General features: G+C 36.8%; 1 protein-coding gene across 3 annotated transcripts; it reads left to right on the top strand.

The window, feature by feature from the left end:
* Positions 1 to 864: 864 nt before the first annotated feature.
* NAP1L1 (nucleosome assembly protein 1 like 1) lies at positions 865 to 16,413 on the top strand (the record flags this gene model as incomplete). 3 transcript variants are annotated; one of them, XM_082001875.1, is made up of 14 exons in its annotated part: positions 865 to 1,421; positions 1,881 to 1,969; positions 4,529 to 4,631; positions 7,822 to 7,963; positions 8,427 to 8,507; positions 8,756 to 8,884; positions 9,387 to 9,458; positions 10,123 to 10,262; positions 11,769 to 11,914; positions 11,999 to 12,018; positions 12,861 to 12,983; positions 13,999 to 14,031; positions 14,502 to 14,552; positions 16,378 to 16,413. In XM_082001875.1, the coding sequence occupies exons 1-14, from the start codon at positions 1,405 to 1,407 to the stop codon at positions 16,411 to 16,413; spliced, it is 1,182 nt and encodes a 393-aa protein (XP_081858001.1). In that variant the 5' UTR covers positions 865 to 1,404. The 3 variants fall into 3 exon arrangements, with proteins under 3 accessions (XP_081858001.1, XP_081858000.1, XP_081858002.1); XM_082001874.1 differs by lacking the exon at positions 16,378 to 16,413 and having other exon boundaries at positions 14,502 to 15,180; XM_082001876.1 differs by lacking the exon at positions 865 to 1,421 and having other exon boundaries at positions 1,888 to 1,969; positions 14,505 to 14,552.
* Between the last annotated feature and the right edge of the window lie 2,616 nt (positions 16,414 to 19,029).

The raw sequence follows: 19,029 nt of genomic DNA, 5'->3' as shown, positions 1-19,029 counted from the left end.
TGGTATCAGTATAGGCTGAGGGATGAAGGGATTGAGAGCAACCCTGCCGAGAAATACTTGTGGGTACTGGTGGATGAAAAGCTGGAGGTGATTCTGCCCCTCTACTCTGGTGACACCCCACCTGGAGTCCTGTGTCCAGCTCTGGAGCTGTCAGTACAGGAAGGACATGGATCTGTTGGAGCAGGTCTGGAGGAGGGCCACAAAAATGATCAGAGGGATTGAAGACCCCTCGTATGAGGACAGGCTGAGAGAGTTGGGGTGGTTCATCTGGGAGAAGACAAGGCTCCAGGGAGGCCTTGCTGCAGCCTTTCAGCGCTTCAAGGGGCCTTAGAAGAAAGACGAGGACAGACTTTTTAGCAGGGCCTGTTGTGATAGGACAAGGGGAAATGGTTTTAAACTAAAAGAGGGTAGATTTAGATTAGATCTAAGGAAGAAATTCTTCACAATGAGGGTGGTGAAACACTGGAAGAGGTTGCCCAGAGAGGTGGTAGGTGCCCCATCCCTGGAAACATTCCAGGTCAGGTTGGACAGGACTCTGAGCAACCTGATCTAGTGGAAGGTGTCCCTGCTCATTGCAGGGGAGTTGGACTAGATGACCTTTAAAGGTCCCTTCCAACCCAAACTGTTCTATGGTTCTATAATACATTTGAAAACATGGTATGCAAGATTTGCAATAGTCTCATCATATAATGTTTCTAGTTACTGTGTCTGGAATGTATTTATGATGATACCGAGATACATAAGAAAATTCTGATCATTCAGGACATGGAAATTAGTCATGTTAAATAGCTTGGTACTTGGCATCAATTTTTTTTAATGTTGCAATTTTCTGTGTGTTCTGAGGCACTACTTGGGTTGGTTTTGTAAAGTTGGGATTAAAAGTAAATCCACAAAAATGCATCTTCAGTATTAAAAGAAACTGATTTATCTATAAGTATCCTTCATCTGCATTTACACACTGGAAATGAATAAACAGTTATCACTGTTTATTCAAAAGTTCTAGCACCCTTTTTGCTTCATTTTTTCTCAGGTTGCATTTCAATTTTAGACTTAGACAGGACTAGTTTTCAATCTGTGGTATTAGTACAATCCTGTGATACAAAATGCAACATGGCATTTTGCTAGTACTTAAATTTATGTGAGTAGATCTATTGGTTCTAAACCAGAACAAAGTTTTGCAGTATTTCTGCATGCTTTAGAGTGAGAGGTCAAAAAGTGTGTGGGAGATATGCCACTCTTCAGACTGTAATCTGTATTTATCCTGTTTCTTAAAGCTGGCATGGTTTGTGTTTCTTTCCTTTTTAATACTATGGCATTTGCCTCTAGAACTTGTGAACGAAGCCTAATACTGCTGTTCTTTTTTTTTTGTTGTTTTTTTCCCTCTAGGGTTTGAAATCTAGGAGAATGGCAGACATAGACAAGTAAGTAAAATCTGTGGGTTACTGAGGCTCTGACTGTGTCCTATGTTGTACTTCAGGTGGCTGTGATCTCCGGATACTTGATAGATAGAGTCTAGGTGTGACCTTGGCACTGTGGCAAGATAAGAGGTTTATAGCATGTGGGAAAAAAAAGCTTGAGTTGCTCCTGCCAAATGGGTTTGAGATCTCAATTGTGAGTAAATCTAAAACTTTAGTTGGAATCTTCAAAATTCTGGAAAGCTGCTAGTTCTTTAAACTGTTCTGAGATTGCGCAGTGTGAAACTTGAATCTATGAAGACAAATCTGGCTTTTCTTGGCTATTAAGACTTCTAGTTTGTCATTGATCAAAATTGATGCAACAGTTTGCTTCTACTCACATGATCTCTAACTTGAGCTCTTTAAGCTTATTACAGCATTTTATAAAACTAACTTCTTGATCCTGTTATTAAATATTCCTAATAGCAAAGAACAGTCTGAACTTGATCAACAAGATATGGAAGATGTTGAAGAAGTAGAAGAAGAAGAAACTGGTGAAGATGCCAACAGCAAAGGTAATGTTGAAAACAAGGGTTTTTGAGCAGTTGAATATGTGCTTTCTAATTAATGTGCTAAAAGGATTTTACTGCTTAAAATAATGGGAAATAGTAAAACATAGCTACTGATGTACAACTGTATTTAAATTCTGAAGCAAGGACTTTTTTATGTGTGTGATTTTTATTAGTTGTCTGCAGTCACTCATTTTTAGTCATTGTCAGTACCAGTTCAGGCAGCGCTGGCCACCTGTAAGGATGTATAATTGGGAAAGAAAGGATTATTGTGGGTATGTGACTAGATTCTTTTAAAACTAACAGCAGTTAAAAGCTTTTAAAATGTGAAGCTTTGGGTAGAAAAAAATCAGGTCCATATATATGTGTGTGTGTCTCTTTTGATAGATAGTAATTTGCTGCCGAGTTGTTTGATTGTGAGCAGAACAAAAATCATGCTTAGTGTTACTACTCTTAAAATGAATAAATCCTTCTATCTTTTCCCTCAAAAAAACGAACATGTATCAGAATACTTATTTTGTCTGTACTGAACAGTCTTATTCATGCTTTATAGTTAAAGATTGGGGGCAAAAATAGAATCTGAAGAGCAAGTAGCTAAAATAAATAACTAATAATCTCTGCACCAAAATTATTTGGACTGCTGATAGTGCCACATAATGTGATTGCTTGAGCAGAATAATTACACTAAAGAAAAGTAGGATAATTTTGCTCAAGTTAGAGGCTTTGCTATATCTATTGAAAGAAGTGTTTTCAAAACTGGATTGCAAAATTTTGGAACACACTGGTCAGCTGAAGAACAGCTTATAATAATTAAATGGTAAGTATTCAAGTGTCCCAAAGGAACCTAGAGCTGAGTAATATGTATTCTTAGTGATTAATCCCAGCTATTGTAGGTGAGGATCTGAGAGGAAATTGTACTATAGGAATCTTGGAGGGAAATTGGATTTTATAAATCAGAAACATGTTTCAGTAGTAGGGAAAGTTGACACAGTGTTAAGCAGTTCTTTTGCATCTGTAATTCTTTCTTGTCTAGTTTTCAAGTTTCATGCACAATTTTTCCTTACATTTTACTGATTTACTTTTTTAAATCTAGGTAATTTCATATTTAAGTATGTCAAAGGTCCTTCTGTGAACACTAAGTAAAGCACTCACGCTTTCAGGAAAAACCTCTCTGAAGAAATAGTGTTCATAGATCCAAGAACTTGCAAAATAGAATATGTGGTCGGATTTCAGTTTGAGAGGATGTGACTGTTGGCACTGGCATACCATGTGTATGATTTGTATATTGATTTGGTATTAAAGAATAACTGGCAACATATTCAAATGGCACATTTGGGCAGGTTTTTGAGTGTCTAGGAAAGACTCATGAATAGTAAGACCAGAGAAAACTAGATACACTGATGAGTAGCGTTGACTAATGTGAGGTAGTACCTTTAAGAAGTAATTACAGCTTCTACCGCTAAAATAAGAACTGATTGCAATCATTATGAAGAAACAAGACTGCTTTTTTGTATGTCGCTTGAAATATAACTTTTCAGCATGTAATTTCAGCGCTATGATATACAAGTAGAAGAGAATATTCATATGCAGTTACTGTAGTGAAGGGCATAGAAATGGAAGATGGTATGCTATTGCCAAAAGCTTTGTGCATCAGGTAGGATTCAAAAGCTTCACTCTAATTTGAAGGTGTCAGAAGAATGCTATATAAATCTAGTATCTTATAAGGAATGCAAAGTAGTCATTTGCCTATCTGTAGATGTTGAGAATAGGGGGAAGAAGGCAAAACAGCATGATAGAAACTGATCATAAATTCTTATTTAAAAGCATGAAGTTGTGAAATTAATTTCTGCATGTTTAGGCACAGCTTCTGAGCAGAAGTAAAAGGGCTGATGTTAATATGGTTAATGAGAACACTTAGGCTAGGAATTTGTGTCTTTTTTAAAATGTACTTCTACCTTGTAGTTTGAAACAGGTTTCCCATTTGGACAAAGTTCTTTGTGAAGATTATAGACTTCAAGCACCTAGTAGTGGTATTCTGTAGTCAGTAATGTGTCAGGCTATTCTAATTAATAATTTATTCTTCTGCAGGGAAAATTAGATAGACATAGACTTGTAAAGCAGTTTTAAATTCAAGTCTGAAACTGTCATATTCCTTTCCAGTTACCTAAAATGGAATGAAAATTCGAATTCCAGTTTTTATTCCCTTCTTAAAGTAAGAGCACAGATTCTTGTACCTTGCCTTTCCTTAATGAATTCAAAATGAGTCAAGGCAAAACTGATGCTTTTAGGAGCATCATATGAAACCTTCCGTTTTAACAAAAAAGCTCAGCTTGCTGAATAGTGGCCTTTTTAATCCAGGTGCTGCTTCCATGTTCAGAATAGGATGTATTTGATCCATGCTTCCAAAGTGGAGAGGTGTTTGAAATACTTCTTTGCCTATGTTTCTTTTTACAAGTGTATATATAGTAAGCTTACTGCTCTTTTGTAGTATTTAAGTAACTTTTCTTTCAAGATTAGTCCAAAAGATGCACTTTGCACTTACATAATTTTCTTTTTTTAATTTAGCTCGGCAGTTGACTGTGCAGATGATGCAAAACCCTCAGATTCTTGCAGCCCTTCAGGAAAGACTTGATGGTCTGGTAGGAACATCTACAGGATATATAGAAAGGTACAGTAGTTGTTCAGTATGAGCAAAGGTGGTATAAATGGTTCTTTTGGTTTCTGAACAGTATTGCCTGTAGGATTAATAGCCGTAAATAACTGTGCTGCCCAGATAGCTGGAAGACTGATATAGTCTGGCCGTAGTGCATCTCAGAATTGAAGAGTTTTTATTTGGGCTTTTATGAAGAAAAGAATGCTAAAATATTTACAGTGGCTGACCCTGTCCCCTGCAGTTACAACATGGCACACTTCTTTTAAAACATACTTTCCTGCTACTTGGAATGTCTTTTGTAGCTTTGCCTTAATTGTGAAACATCAATATTCTTAAGGATGGACAAATACGTGGAGACCCAGTATCTCTATAGTCAAGCCAGGAGCTGATAAAATTCAGAACGTTGTATCAGTACTTCATGTGGTCTCCTTAACGTATCAAAACTTCCAACAGTATTTTGCTAAAATTTTCTTTACTTGATCTGCATTAACAGATAGAATTTTCTGGCTCTCTTATGTAATTTCTGATTGTGTACAAATGTTCCACCACATCCACAGGAATTGTAAAACATCCAACCTTCCTGCTGTGATAGGGTCCTACGTTGCTTTTGACTTGATCCGGGGCAACTACTGAGCAACAGGCATTGCTGCTGCTACTCCTACCCACACCACTTCACTTTCCTGTTATACATAATAGCATGGTGGAAAAGCCCATTTAACAGCCTTCCCTAATAAATACTGGCCCAAGAAAGAGCATGGAGTCAAAGGGCACTCAGGTTCTTTCTTCTACATACTGTACGCTACAGACTTTCTATATCCAGTATTTTTCTTCTGTTTTTCAACAGATGTTAATTAACCTCTACTAATCTTCCAGGTCCTTGATCTAAGAAGTGAACAAAAGTGGTAACATTGATTTACATGGCATTCTTCTAGTCAGCTGCTCTCTAAGATACTGTAACATTTCTTCAACAATTCAAAGTACAGTAGTGTATTCTCTCACAAAAGCATTGCAACTTTGCCATTGTTACTAAATGCTTACCGCAGTACAAAAATACCTAGAAAATGTGTGTGTCTGCACTTTCTCAACACATGTATGCTGGCTTAACCATGCTTTACAGGTGCCTCTTATATGTCTTCCCAAGTATTATTTTGAGGTTATTTATCTACAGAGTCTAGACACTGAGGTGGCACAGAAGTCATCAGGAATCTGGGATCCTAAAAGCCTGTTATGTGGGCTGTTAAGGATCTAGATGCATAAGCTGGTAGGAAACTAAACAGGTTCCAGGAAAGTAACTGTCTGCTCAGGCTTAGAATCTGCTAGTTGCCTGGCAGCTATCCAATAACTTACTACTTCACCTGTGCCTGGCCACAATAATTTTAATGAAACTTACTTTCATAGAGTAGCATTTCCCTCAGCTTGCTCACAGGAGGTTGTATTCTTGTGTAATTATAACATTTACTAGGGGCTTGTATTTAGAACAACAGGTTTTACTTGCTGCTCTTGTACTTACGCAGTCCAGTTCATACTTCTTGGTCTGCTTCATTTCGGATTTACTCTGTAAAAGCTGTCTATTTCATTAAACTACCTTTTTTTAAAAGAACAGAGTTTATAAAGGTAGTGGATGTACAAGTTGTGAAATTTGGACTAGTTGGCATGGACTGTCACAAAATGTAGCTTTGACACATGCACAAGATTCTAGATTCTTTAAGAAAGGGGTGAAAATCTTTACTCTGACATACCCGAGTTGGACGTGCTGTGCACGTATGGCACCACCTCTTAGAAATTTCACAGAGTTTTCACATGCAATTGCTAGGATGAGTACTCTTACTCTAAATATATATGCATGTGGCATTAAGTGGATGATTGTTGGATGACTTATCTATGCAGTTGTATTAATTTTCTTCCTTAACATTTTTTTCCTGAACAAATTGAACTTGTTACTTAAGTTGCTGTTAGTTCTGATACTGTACTTGAAGATTACAGCAAGTCATTAACTTGACTAACTTCTGCAAGAATGTCAGAGTAACAAGAATGTTATCAACCCTTTATGAACATGATTAAATTTAAGCTTTTTTGGTAGTTCATGTAACAGATATACTTTTGCCTAAATTGGAAGGTTAAGGGAAATCTTGATTTCTTGGTGGTCTGCATATTATCTTAGTAAGAAGAAATAGTATATTTGTGTTGAGCATCAGGGAGAAGGGTTCTGCATTTTAAGGTGGACAAAGATGTTGAAACATGTGCTTGTCCTACCTAATAGAGGTAAGATAGCTTTAATTAATGCGAATTTTCAGTGTTTAACTAAGCTAACATATTCTTGGTTACTTCCTCTAACCTGAAGCTGGTCCTAACAAATAAAAGTAGTTGTTTACTACTGTGTTCTAAATGTGGCCCAACTGCTTAAATAAAATAAATCTGGGAAGTTAACATGGTAATCTTCTGTAGCCATATGCTGGGGTTTGGCTTGCCTCACAGGCAGTGGGGTTATCAGCAATCTACCCATAAATCTCACCAGTAGCGTTGGTGTAATAACTTTCTGTCCTGACAGTAAATCTATGTTAGCGTATTGTACTAAAGTGAAACTAGTATTAAAGAGTTGTAGCTGACAAGTATTTATAATGAGGATTGCATTAATTGCTTTCCTTTTATACATGGGTAATGCAGTGGCTTGTTTAGCAAAACCGTTCTAGGTCATTTTGGGAGTGAAAGTTAATATGTTAGAAGACAGTAGTACCAGCTGCTTTCCTTAGTGAAACAAAAATGTGAATTTTGAAGAGTGTCTTCCTTAGTGAAGTAATAATTGAACAGTCTTGGACTTTCTTTCATAAAACCAAACCAGTTAGTGATCAGACCTTTCTTAATTCTGCTCAGTCGTATGAATTTACTATGCTGCTTATTGATAATGTAAAACTTGTTTTTAGTACGAAGTTTTATTGCACAAGTTTGTCTCATGATTGATCCAGGTGTTTGGAATACTCTGGTTCTAATCCAGGTTAAGCCTCAGTTTAAGAGCCTGTGCTAACAGAGTCAATCCGCGTGGTACAGTGGGTCATAGTTTTTGATTTGTTCAGATTTCTAAAGCTTAAAGTAGAGTGCAAAATCTATTTTGATGCAAGTTGGTTATTAAGGGCGGGGTGGCTAAGGAGGGGTCAACATGTGCTTAGCATTGCAGTGTTAGTAACAGTTTTGTCACTGAATTTTTCAGCTTGCCTAAAGTTGTTAAAAGACGTGTGAATGCTCTCAAGAACCTTCAAGTTCAGTGTGCACAGATAGAAGCAAAGTTCTATGAGGAAGTTCATGAGCTGGAAAGAAAATATGCTGCTCTCTATCAGCCCTTATTTGACAAGGTATTTTAATGCTAATCTGATTTGTACTTAAAAGCTTTAGCTAAAACACAAGAGAATATAAATTGAAAGCTTATGCATGTTCTGAATTATTTTGGTCTCATATGTGCCCATTCAATTCAATTGACACCATTTTACCGTCCCTGTGAATATCAACTAAGATTAAGGAGAAGAAAGGTTCAGTCTGTTCCATGGTTACCTAAATCACTTCAATATAGCAGGCCTCAAATTGAGCAGATGTTAGATGATATGGTAACCGCTGGTGCCTGTGGAACTTTGGTGCTTATTTTAGTGTGATGAAAAGCTCTTAATTGCTGAGTCGTCTTCTAGGGCGAGAAGAAAAAGTTTTCATAAATAGTTAATGTGTTACTAATTGTGTAACTTCAGGATTAGAAATTTATTAGTTAGGGCATTGCTGGTTGCAATGACTAGGAAATGTGAAAATATTCTTGGTTTAATTTTCCAGCGAAGTGAAATCATCAATGCAATTTATGAACCTACAGAGGAAGAATGTGAATGGAAAGCAGAGGTCGAAGAGGAAATTTCAGTGAGTATCATAATTGGTTCTCATCAATATCTCAAGCTTTAGCATGAAACAAGATTCAATACAGTAACTAAAGTTTTTAAAAAAAAGAAAAAAGTGGGTGCATAATGATTGCTTGCTTATAATAATAATTCATAATGATTGCTTAAAGTGTGCACATGAAACTTAATCTGTACTGGTATCAAACATAAAATGAACCTTGTGGGGAGTCTTTTAAAATTAAGAAAAACTAACGTTTTTATTCTATCAAGGGGGAAATGAAAGAGAAAGCCAAACTTGAAGAGGAAAAAAAGGATGAAGAAAAAGAAGACCCTAAAGGAATTCCTGAGTTTTGGCTGACAGTATTCAAGAACGTGGACTTGCTCAGTGACATGGTTCAGGTAGGAGGCGGTCCAGGCTTGTTTGAAGTTGCGTTAGTACTTAATCCAAGCGTCTTTCTTAAAAAAGGAAGAGAAACAGTACATTACTTGATGTGTCTGTTGGAGAACGAAAATGGAACAAGAACTTGGATGTCATCTCTGGTACATTAGTCAACTGACAGCACAGACCAGTCTGAAATACCTTCTTACTGTGTTATTTGTTAAACTTATTTTACCTTACTAATACACTCCCTGTATTTATAGGAGTGTATGTATGAGATATGTATTGGATATTGCTAAAAACTACCTGGTGTTAGCCTGGATTTAGGTTGTGTGCTGCGGTGGAAACTTTACGGCCGTTGTTGCCATCTGCTGGTCACGTTCATGAAAATGTTTCAGTGTTGTAACAAGGTTCTTGTCCAATGTGAAACTCATTTTAAGTATGGCTTTTTATCTCTGCGGGGTCTTAAATGTGTGTACAATTTAATGTTATGAAAATTGAATACACTGTGTTTTCTTACAGGAACATGATGAACCTATCCTGAAACACTTAAAAGATATAAAAGTGAAGTTTTCAGAAGTTGGACAGCCTATGGTTAGTTTAACCTAGTAAACAAGATTATTTTTGTGTTACCTTAAGACTTAACTTGTATATTAGTAGCATGGTCTGTGATAGCCAATTGTCTTATGGCAATCATGAGAAATATACAGCTGCTGCTTGTCTTCTGAAAAACAGTACAAGGACTAGTACTAGTCTTGCAGTACCAGATGAATAAATTTTCCTTAATTTAACCTTCAAATTCTGATGAGTTAATAACTTGGCCTTAATGTCTGATGACTAAATTTCACCTTTAAATTTGGATACCTTCAGGTACTTTTCGTTGAACTGTTATAATTGGTTATAATTTCCTTGCCAGCAACTGGATAGATTGCTAAGTTTTGACGTGTTAAACTTAGAAGTTCTCTCTATATGTTAGCATCAGGAAAGCTGTACACTGGGAGATCTTGTGTCATTACTGCAAGCAGTATATTAACTAATAAGCACAAGATCAACATGGTAAATGAAAACATTTGCATATTTATTTTACAACTTGGGGAGCAAATTCTAGAATAAGTTACATGTGTGCACCATTTCAGTATTGGAGGAGATGAATATATTCTGTTGCATGTGTATTTTTCGTTTTGGGTTTTAGGTATTTAGAAGTTAAAGGTATGTGGTGCTAAATTGCTAAAGTTGTCACTCTGCAATTCTTTTTAAGAGTTTCACATTAGAATTTCATTTTGAACCAAATGACTACTTCACAAATGAAGTATTGACAAAGACGTATAGAATGAGGTCAGAGCCAGATGATTCTGATCCCTTCTCTTTTGATGGACCAGAAATCATGGGTTGTACAGGGTAAGTGCTAATAAATAACTTTAAGACAATGTAACAGTTTCTTCCTTAGCATTAGGCAACTGTAGGCTTACAGCATCTTGGGAAGGTGCTGGAAAAGATATTGCTATCTAATAACTTGTAAACAGCTGGGTTTGACTTGAGGTTTTTTAGTGCTTTTCAGTAACTTCAATACCATATATAAAACTACATGTTTTAAATGATGTAACTTATAAGTATATATAAGATATTACATATGCATATACATAAATGTAATCAGTATTTATCTAGAAATACTGTTCTGCAATCACTAAAGTTTAATTGAAAGGTGGATGGCGTTATCTTTTTGCAGGTAGCTTTTTGTAGCTTTTTAAAAAATTTGTTTGATCACTTCTTTTAATCTTCTTGTATTTCTGACATGCATTCTGTTCATGTCCCTTTTCTTGCGACCAGAAGGACGAGAGAAACATGACTTGTACATTACAGCCTGTTCAGTTGCTTTCGTCTTAATGTCTCTTTACTGATCGGACTGCTCTTCTGAGTGATAAGTAATTTAGAGCCTATCACTGCAGTCAGGCTTGGTTTTACCGATATGTTACTCTGCAGTTACTGATACTGACTTTTATTTACCGCTTCATTTCCCAGTTACTTCTTGCAACATATTTCTTCAACTGTTCTGTAAGATTTAGTCTTAAGTGCTTGAGTAGCTTTGATAAAACTGTTTTGTCTTCCTCTGGACTGTTTTTGAAAAGCATAAATCCTGGCAAAGGTCGCTGTAAGATGACACTCGGCTTCTGTAAAAATTATTTATTCCTAGTCCTTGTTTTGAGTTTTAAGGAAGACAGCCTCTTCTTATCCCAGAACAACTTATCCCCTTCTTTTGAGTCTTTAAAGGAAAGTTCTGCAAGTGCAGGCAGTCTTATTGATGTGACTTTTCATTTACATGTCCACAGAATTTTTTATGTGAGACAAGCCTGTGGGCATGATTTTGTAAGCAGGATAGAGTTAAAGAAAACACCAACAAAACCCAAACAAACAAAAAACCAAAACAAAAGGTGGCAAAACTCCCACAACCAACCAACTAAAAAACAACCAAAAACCACACATCTGCCTGATGCATTATTTTAAGGACTTTTTTTACAGTCATTGGTTTGGTAAACCTTGGCATATTACTAACATGACTAAATATTACATTACTTTATAAATGGATGGGTAGCTCTAAAAATGGTGTGATGCCATTCTTTGATAGGAAACTAGGCAGAATGTGGTAGCTCATGAAAATTAGCATTTCAGAGATTGAGCAGGGAAGGAAGAACTTTTGGGTGAAAACACTTCAATCCTAAAATGAACCTGTTACTCTTGTTCTCAACATATAAACTAATGAGAAGATAGCACTGAATAAATAATACCTTAATATTTCATATTTAATGTATCTCTTGCAGTTGTGATAGACTCAGTAGGTACCTGTAACAAGTAGAATGATATTAAGCTGCAGCTGTTTTGTTTTTTTTCTTTTTCTTTCCTCATCAGTTGCCAAATAGACTGGAAAAAAGGAAAGAATGTTACTCTGAAAACCATTAAGAAGAAGCAGAAACATAAGGGTCGCGGAACAGTTAGAACAGTGACAAAAACTGTTTCCAATGACTCTTTCTTCAACTTCTTTAGTCCTCCTGAAGGTAAACTGAATATTACTTTATCTGCATTAACTTTAAAAGTAGTATGTACTTTACTCACTTGTTTCTTCTTTTTTTTCCCTACAGTTCCTGAAAGTGGAGACCTGGTAAGTTGGCTTATTTAAAATAAGGGGGTGGAGGGGAAACACCAGTAGAAGAATTCATGCCTTTATATACAAAGCATTTGTTGAAATTTTTGGGGAATTTGTTAAACAGCGTCAGCTTTAACTGTTTCTGTATTTAACTGAGAATACTTGTGATGAATAATATGTATTTGAGTTTTCTTTATTAGAAGGAGAATTTGTTGAGTTGAATGGTAGAGTTCAGTTTAGTAGCCTTTAACAGCTTATTCCTCCTGAAAGCTACCTTGTGAATTGTTACAGTTGTACAAATGTAGTGATCTTTGTTAGTAGCTTTTGGCCTAATGGGTGGTGTAAGTCTCTCCCTTCAGGCATTGTTTAGATGATCTTCTGTAATGGCTGCATGTATCTGGTTTGTATTTTATGCTGTTAAAAATTCCCAAGCTATTAACTCTTGGAGAAGGTAATAACACAAGAATAGAAAACTGCAAGAGCCCACTCCTCTGTGTGCTCACTAGTACAAAACTGGCAATAAGCCATCTTTTTGTAAGGAGGAACACTACCAAAAGCACTTAAGTGATGAATACATCACGAAGCTTCAGTGAGAAAGCTGATTAAAGCCTCCAGAAGCATGCTGTTAGAACTCCAGTTGGCGCAGACACAAAAAGCTGTATGGTCATAATGTTAAAAAAAAAAAAAAAAAAAATCAAGCTTTTTGAATTGAAGATAACTTTTCAGATGGGAGACAGCAGAATGCTTGGTGTGTAAACAAAAGGAGTGAAAACCTGAGATTAGATTGGGGAGCGTTTTTGGGTGTTGAGGTGCTTCACAATGGCTTGCTTAATGGGAAATAATGTTGTTTTATGCAGGATGATGATGCTGAGGCAATCCTTGCTGCAGACTTTGAAATAGGTCATTTCTTGCGTGAACGTATAGTGCCCCGATCAGTATTGTACTTCACAGGAGAAGCTATTGAAGATGATGATGATGATGTAAGTATAAAGTTCTTTCAAAATTCTAAAATCTTTGTAAAGACTTCAGGTAATTTCTGACTTTTATAATGTTGGTATCCTTAGAATGGGATGTATCAAAGTTAATTTCAGCCAAGCTTGCTGGAGTGTTCAGTAAAGAGGAGCACAAAAGTAATTCATCTTTGAAGTACTGAATTCAGAGTTTTGTGGTAGAAGTAGCGGTAGAAGCTGAGCACTTACACAAAATTAAATTCAGACATCCTGTATAAAGCTTTCCTAGGGTCGTGTACCCAATAGTTCGGTAGAACTATAATGGGCTGCCAGAGAACAAATTAGTCTGCCTAGCTGCTCAGCCTGTTCTTTGTGCTTACAGTGATACTGGGCTACCAAGCTCCTTGAGATTCAAGCCTGGTCCTTTCAGGAGGGCACTCTGAGTAGAAAATGATAGATAAGCACATTCAAAGCATGCTGAAGTATTTAAAGCAAGCTCTGCAAAAGCTTGAATTAAGGGCTTTAAAGGAGCTAAGCTTGAAAAACAAACGACAAAACCCCAGAACTTTATGCGGGTAAAATATTTTGTTCCCATGCCTCTGCACAAATGAGGACAGTTTGACAGTTAAGATAGCTTATCTAAGTCCTGCCTTCAAATTAATTTTTAGAATGTAAAATGGTAGCCCTTTAGTTTAAAGCCCTGGACTGGGGAGGCGGAAGAGGGAAGTGACTGACTGTACAAATTGCCTTGGGCTTTTATACACCCTACTAGCCAGTAGCATTACCACAGTCTTAAAAGCTCTTCCAGTGTTCCACCTAAGGAACTTATGGTAGCCAGTTTTCTCTGCCATAGTGTAGCTTGAGAGATTGAATGCTGCTCATGCTGATGCATAAAGCATGTTTTAATATCTCTGATATAGGAAGTTCTCTTACAGCACTATAAAGTGTAGTCTTTGGCATCTACTTGAGTTATCTGCCTGTGATGATATGAGCCATAAATGGCTGCATTTATGACACTATCAAAACCATTTCTTTTCTTTCCTAGTATGATGAAGAAGGTGAAGAGGCAGATGATGAGGTAAGTTTGACAGATGGCCTTGATTTAAATAGTTTCCCTTTTGTAGTTTTTTATCTGGAATAAGAGTTGCTTTAGTTTTTGAAGGCTCTGAACACTAAGTTTAAGTATTACTTATGAACGTAAGATACAGTACATAATTTTGTGGCTCTACGGTGAATATTAAAAAACAAAACAAACACACAAAACAAAATTTAAAAAAAACCCCACCCCCTAACAAATCAAACAAAAAACCAAAACCACCACCAACGAACCAAACCAAATGAAGACAACTCTAAGGTACCTTACAAATTAAGTTACAACTAATGTCAAAAAATGATGTGCTTTGTGGAGGGCAAACTAGTAAGATATGCATAATTTAAAGTGTGAATTAATGTATTTAAGAGTATAATTTAATCTTCATTTTCTTGAAAATGGCTCAGGAAGCTGAATGGAGATAAGCTAGAGAAATACAAACAAATGTTTTCTTCCAGGAGGGAGAAGAAGAAGCAGATGAAGAAAATGATCCTGATTATGACCCAAAAGTAAGGAATTTACAACAAACTTCAAACTTTTTTTACATACACACACTTAAAATTTTATGTAGGTTAAATCTTGATTTTTTTAATTTTTTTTTTTTTTTTAGTTTAAGTATTTAATCATAGTTCCTATGAGAAGTATGTTTTGACTGAGGCTGTTGCAGTCGCAGTTCTGACAGACTAATATTGGTAGAGAGCCACTTTTTTTAAAGTTCTTTCTCCAACAATCATTTTGTAAAAGTAACTTTTGTCTTTGAGCACTGAAATTAGTCAGGCTTGGTTTTCTATAAACCTGCCTTGCAGCAAGTTGCTGCTGAAAATGTTCTCTAATGGTTGTAAGGACATGCAGTGAACTGCGTAGTCCAGCTTCAGTTTTTGGGAACTTGTCACAAACTGACTCTGGCACAGATTTTCCCAGCAGAGTACAAAACCGAGGCTTTTTCAGGGTAGATAATAGCAAGTCTTTTATTGCTTGAGGTAGCAGAAGTCAAGGTTCAGGAATGCATCTACAGTCAAGTACTAAAATGTGAACAGCCGACAACAACTGGCAGCTTTCTTATTCCATGGGAAGGGCAAATCACTAGTCAGACTCACTTTGCTGGAGAATTGATTGTGAGCCACTCAATTCATAGCTTTTTCCTAGCTGAGGAAAAGGCACATTTGGCCACCTGAAACCATCTGATGATGGTAGATGAAAGTTGCAGTCATGAAACTGAAGTCTCTGTGAACTAAAAATGCCTTCTGCAAAATGTGTTTGCAATGTCAAACGAAGAGGCAGCATATTATTGAGTAGGAATGGTTTGAGCTACAATCAAAGTACTATTGAAAGAATGACATAATCTTAGCATTGTACCTAGAAAGATGTAGGGTGTAGAACTGTTAATCAAAATGTACAGCCTGTTGGTGATGTTTCATCTACTACAGTGTATTCAAATTGCTTCCTATTCAAGAAAGTTTTGGAATCAAAATGGAACAGCTGCAACATGGGCTTCTTATTACTACAATTTTAGATTGCTTTTCTAGGCTAACAGAACTGAGAAACCGCAAGACTGTGTGCTCTGTTTCTGAGAGAACTGCCAAAGGGCTAGGGACAGTAGTGGTACTGTAGTGTATTGACATAAGAGTAAATAGTTGTAAGCTGATCACAGGCTGAAAGCCAGCTACATTTATTGAAGCACTGTGGTCCTAGAATAGCTATCCAGAGCAAAGTAGTGGAGTAAAACTCGCAGCTGAACTCTGCCTGCAAAAAGCTTTTTCCTTCAATTCCCATATTATTGTGATTGTTGGTTGTCTGTTTCAATATATCAGAACAAATCTTCCACGTTCAAATTTTCTAACAACTGGAATATATTGCAAAAGATGTTTCCAGAGTGTTAAGAACGTACCATAATTTGATGTTTCATTGCATTGCTTTACAGTGGCTTCTGGAGTAGGGCTGTGCCCTTGTTACTGATTGCAGGAAGTTTCTTTTGCCTCAAACTGTGTAGAAGTCCCGGATGCCGCTTCTGAGCTGGGTTGTTTGTTACTATGCATAACTCTCCTCCTCCTTTTTCTTTCTAGTGTTAGTGTTTTTCAGAGTATCCTACCACACTTAGTTCTGAACAGATTTTTGTTCTGGATCATTACCTATGCACTAACAAAGCCAAAATAAATGCACTGTGGATGTTGCCACATCAAAGACAGTGGTATTACTAATGCTAGGCAACTAGTTTAAGGGAAAAGATGAAAGAAGAACTTGAATACTGTAACCTGAGGAAGTATGCTTAGCAATATTAATAATTCTTTTAAAACACTGGTATCTGTAAACTGATATTCCCTTTTTTCTCAACAGAAGGATCAAAACCCAGCAGAATGCAAGCAGCAGTGAAGCAGTGTGTATGTGGCCTTGAGGATTACCTGCACTGTAATAGCCTAAACACAACTATTAGTTACTTACAGCCTTATGTTTTGTATCTTGGTAGAATTAAGTAACCAATTTGTTAAAAAAAGAAAACAAACACATAAGAACCAGTTTAAAATGTAGGTTCAATCTACCTAGCATTTTAACAGTATAATTTCTGCCAATATGTAGAATGCAGTAAATTCCCTAAAGCATGAATGTTAATTCATTGCTACATAGTTTTGGTTCTTGTGAAGTCTGTCATGTAGCTATTAGACTGCAGCTGTGAAGATTTTCAGAACTGTTAACTGAGACCAATATTTGTTTAGAGAAAACTTTCTCCTGAAGAACCAACCAAAGTATTTTTCAGCCCAGTAGTCTGAACGGGTTTAAGTCTGCTTGCACTAGCTGTGCCTTCATTACTTTGTTATAGAAATGGCAGTGACTTGTACTAACTAGGAGATGATGATGCATTTTGAATTTGACTACTTGAGAAGACTAGTATAACCTGTTTAATTTCCAACAAGACCACATTAAACATTCATAACTGTCAGCTTGTTTATGCTATGGGTTTTGTATTTTATGTGACATAGTGATCTACAAAAGAAACCTAGTCATCATATTAAGGTTATTGTTTACCACTGGGGTGTGAATAAAACCTAGTATTTTCAGAAGCTAGTCTTGTTTTATTATGATCTGTGTATCTGCATGTGTAAACTGGTAAGGCATATCTTTCATGCTGCAGTTCACTTCTTACTAGAAACAAAAGTTGAGAGTTACTGAAAAGTAAATTACATAGCATTTTAAAAACAAACACAATAGTTTGGAAAGTTTGATCTGTACTTTCCACTTGCAGTGTGATACTTGTGAATCTGAACTAGATGTTTCAGTGATTGGTCAACACTGCCATTTTGGAGAAGACAAGTTTTTAGAAGTGGTGCTAGATCTGATAAAGGACTTCAGTATTGCTGTGCCTGCCTGTAAAGCATTGGTTATTAGTATGAAATCTGGAGCCAACAAAGGTGCCTCGGATTTCTAGTCTGTGGAGACAGGTTGTCCTGAACAAAATCTGCCTTGCAGCCCAAGGGAGTGCTAGAACACTTAGCTGTATTCTAGTTTGTACTCACTGTATCAAGCTTCTACAGAGGAGGAAACAAACTCCAAGAAATTCCTTTCTCCTCACCTAATGTTCTGTTCACTACACTTATGTTTGCATGTTCTGGCTCATATTTTGTCCATATAGGGTGTTCATTGTTCGTTGAAACATATGGTCTAGAAGATCTCTCTCATACTAACCTTGCCTCTAGCCTGGCAGTGGAGGTGCTCTTGAGATGTGGATTTGAATGCACTCAACTTGAAGAGACTATGAACTAATGTCTTCCATTTGAGTTTTCCCAGTTGGTAAGATGCTACTGTAGCCTGTGCAGTCTTGTCCTTCACAGAACTATAGAAGTTCTGATCTTCTAAGCAAGTATTCAGATAACTTTTTGAGGGATGGGAAGGCCCTCATAGGGTTGGAAAGAGATGTCCAGCTAGCCAGGGATTGGTTTCTGCAGTAGCTACTCTTTTTTTTTTTTCTTGCGACTGATACACTGACTTAGTTAAAGGTTTGAAAAGAGCAGGGCAAGCAGGAGGCAACAGCCACATGAGGGTGGGGCTGGTGGAAGAGTTTCCCTAGTATATCTTTTGCTTGGAGGGTAAGTAATACAGAATGAAACTTATCCCAAGTGCCCTTCTGAATCCTCGGCCCCCCTGAGAGGAAGAGTGCGCTCTGACTAAACTGATATTTTTTATTTTTTAATTCCTTGAAGGCTTAAATACCATGCTGCTACATTTCAGAATATGTCAGACTTCATCTTTCTCCTCTCCAGATATTTATGGATTTGGGAGAAGGAGCTCTTGTTATCTGTAGCTGTGTATAAAAACAGTACTGGTGAAGCTGTGCTCTTAGGTGTTTTTTAGGTAATACATAGAACATAGCGTAGAAAAATACAGTAATGAAAGGTTAACATCACACTCTATGGTAGCTGTGTGTTAAAGTAGACATGGTTGTGTTCTTGTGATATAAATCCTGACAGAATGTGCTTACCCTTTTAGGCACTGCCCCTGCCAGGTGTTTGGGTGTCACTTGGTCTCTTCTCTGAACATCTCCCAGGGTTAAGTTTAAATTTAAAGTTAAGTTTAAGTTTAAACTTCAGGGCATGCGGAGACCAAACTGGTGGTATGTTACGAGCCTGAGCAGTCATTAATAAGGGGCTTTGGGGGTTCCTAATTTTGGACATGAGAAGTCTCTGAAGTCCTTACTTAGATCTAGCCCATTTTTACTAACAGCATCTGGCAACTGTATATTAAAGAGAAAGCACTGTCAAAAGTTGTTTGATGAATTTCAGAAGCCACTGTTCTTAAGAAATTCAGCTTGTGATTCAATTACTGTCTTGTTTAATATGTTCATATCATACAATGGGATACAATATTTGAAAAGGGGAGTTGGTAGGTACCAAAGCCCACCTGCAGCCTGCAAGATCCAGAGCCATGAATCCACCTCTGTCAACAGATTTTGGTAAGCTTCTCTCTAGATTGACTTGCTAGTTCTAAATCAGCAGT

Source organism: Phaethon aethereus (assembly GCF_964289735.1).
Source record: "Phaethon aethereus genome assembly, chromosome: 1".
In the NCBI taxonomy this organism is placed as follows: domain Eukaryota; kingdom Metazoa; phylum Chordata; class Aves; order Phaethontiformes; family Phaethontidae; genus Phaethon; species Phaethon aethereus.
The sequence above is the reverse complement of the archived record's forward strand: the minus strand, read 5'-3'. Positions and strand labels throughout refer to the sequence as shown.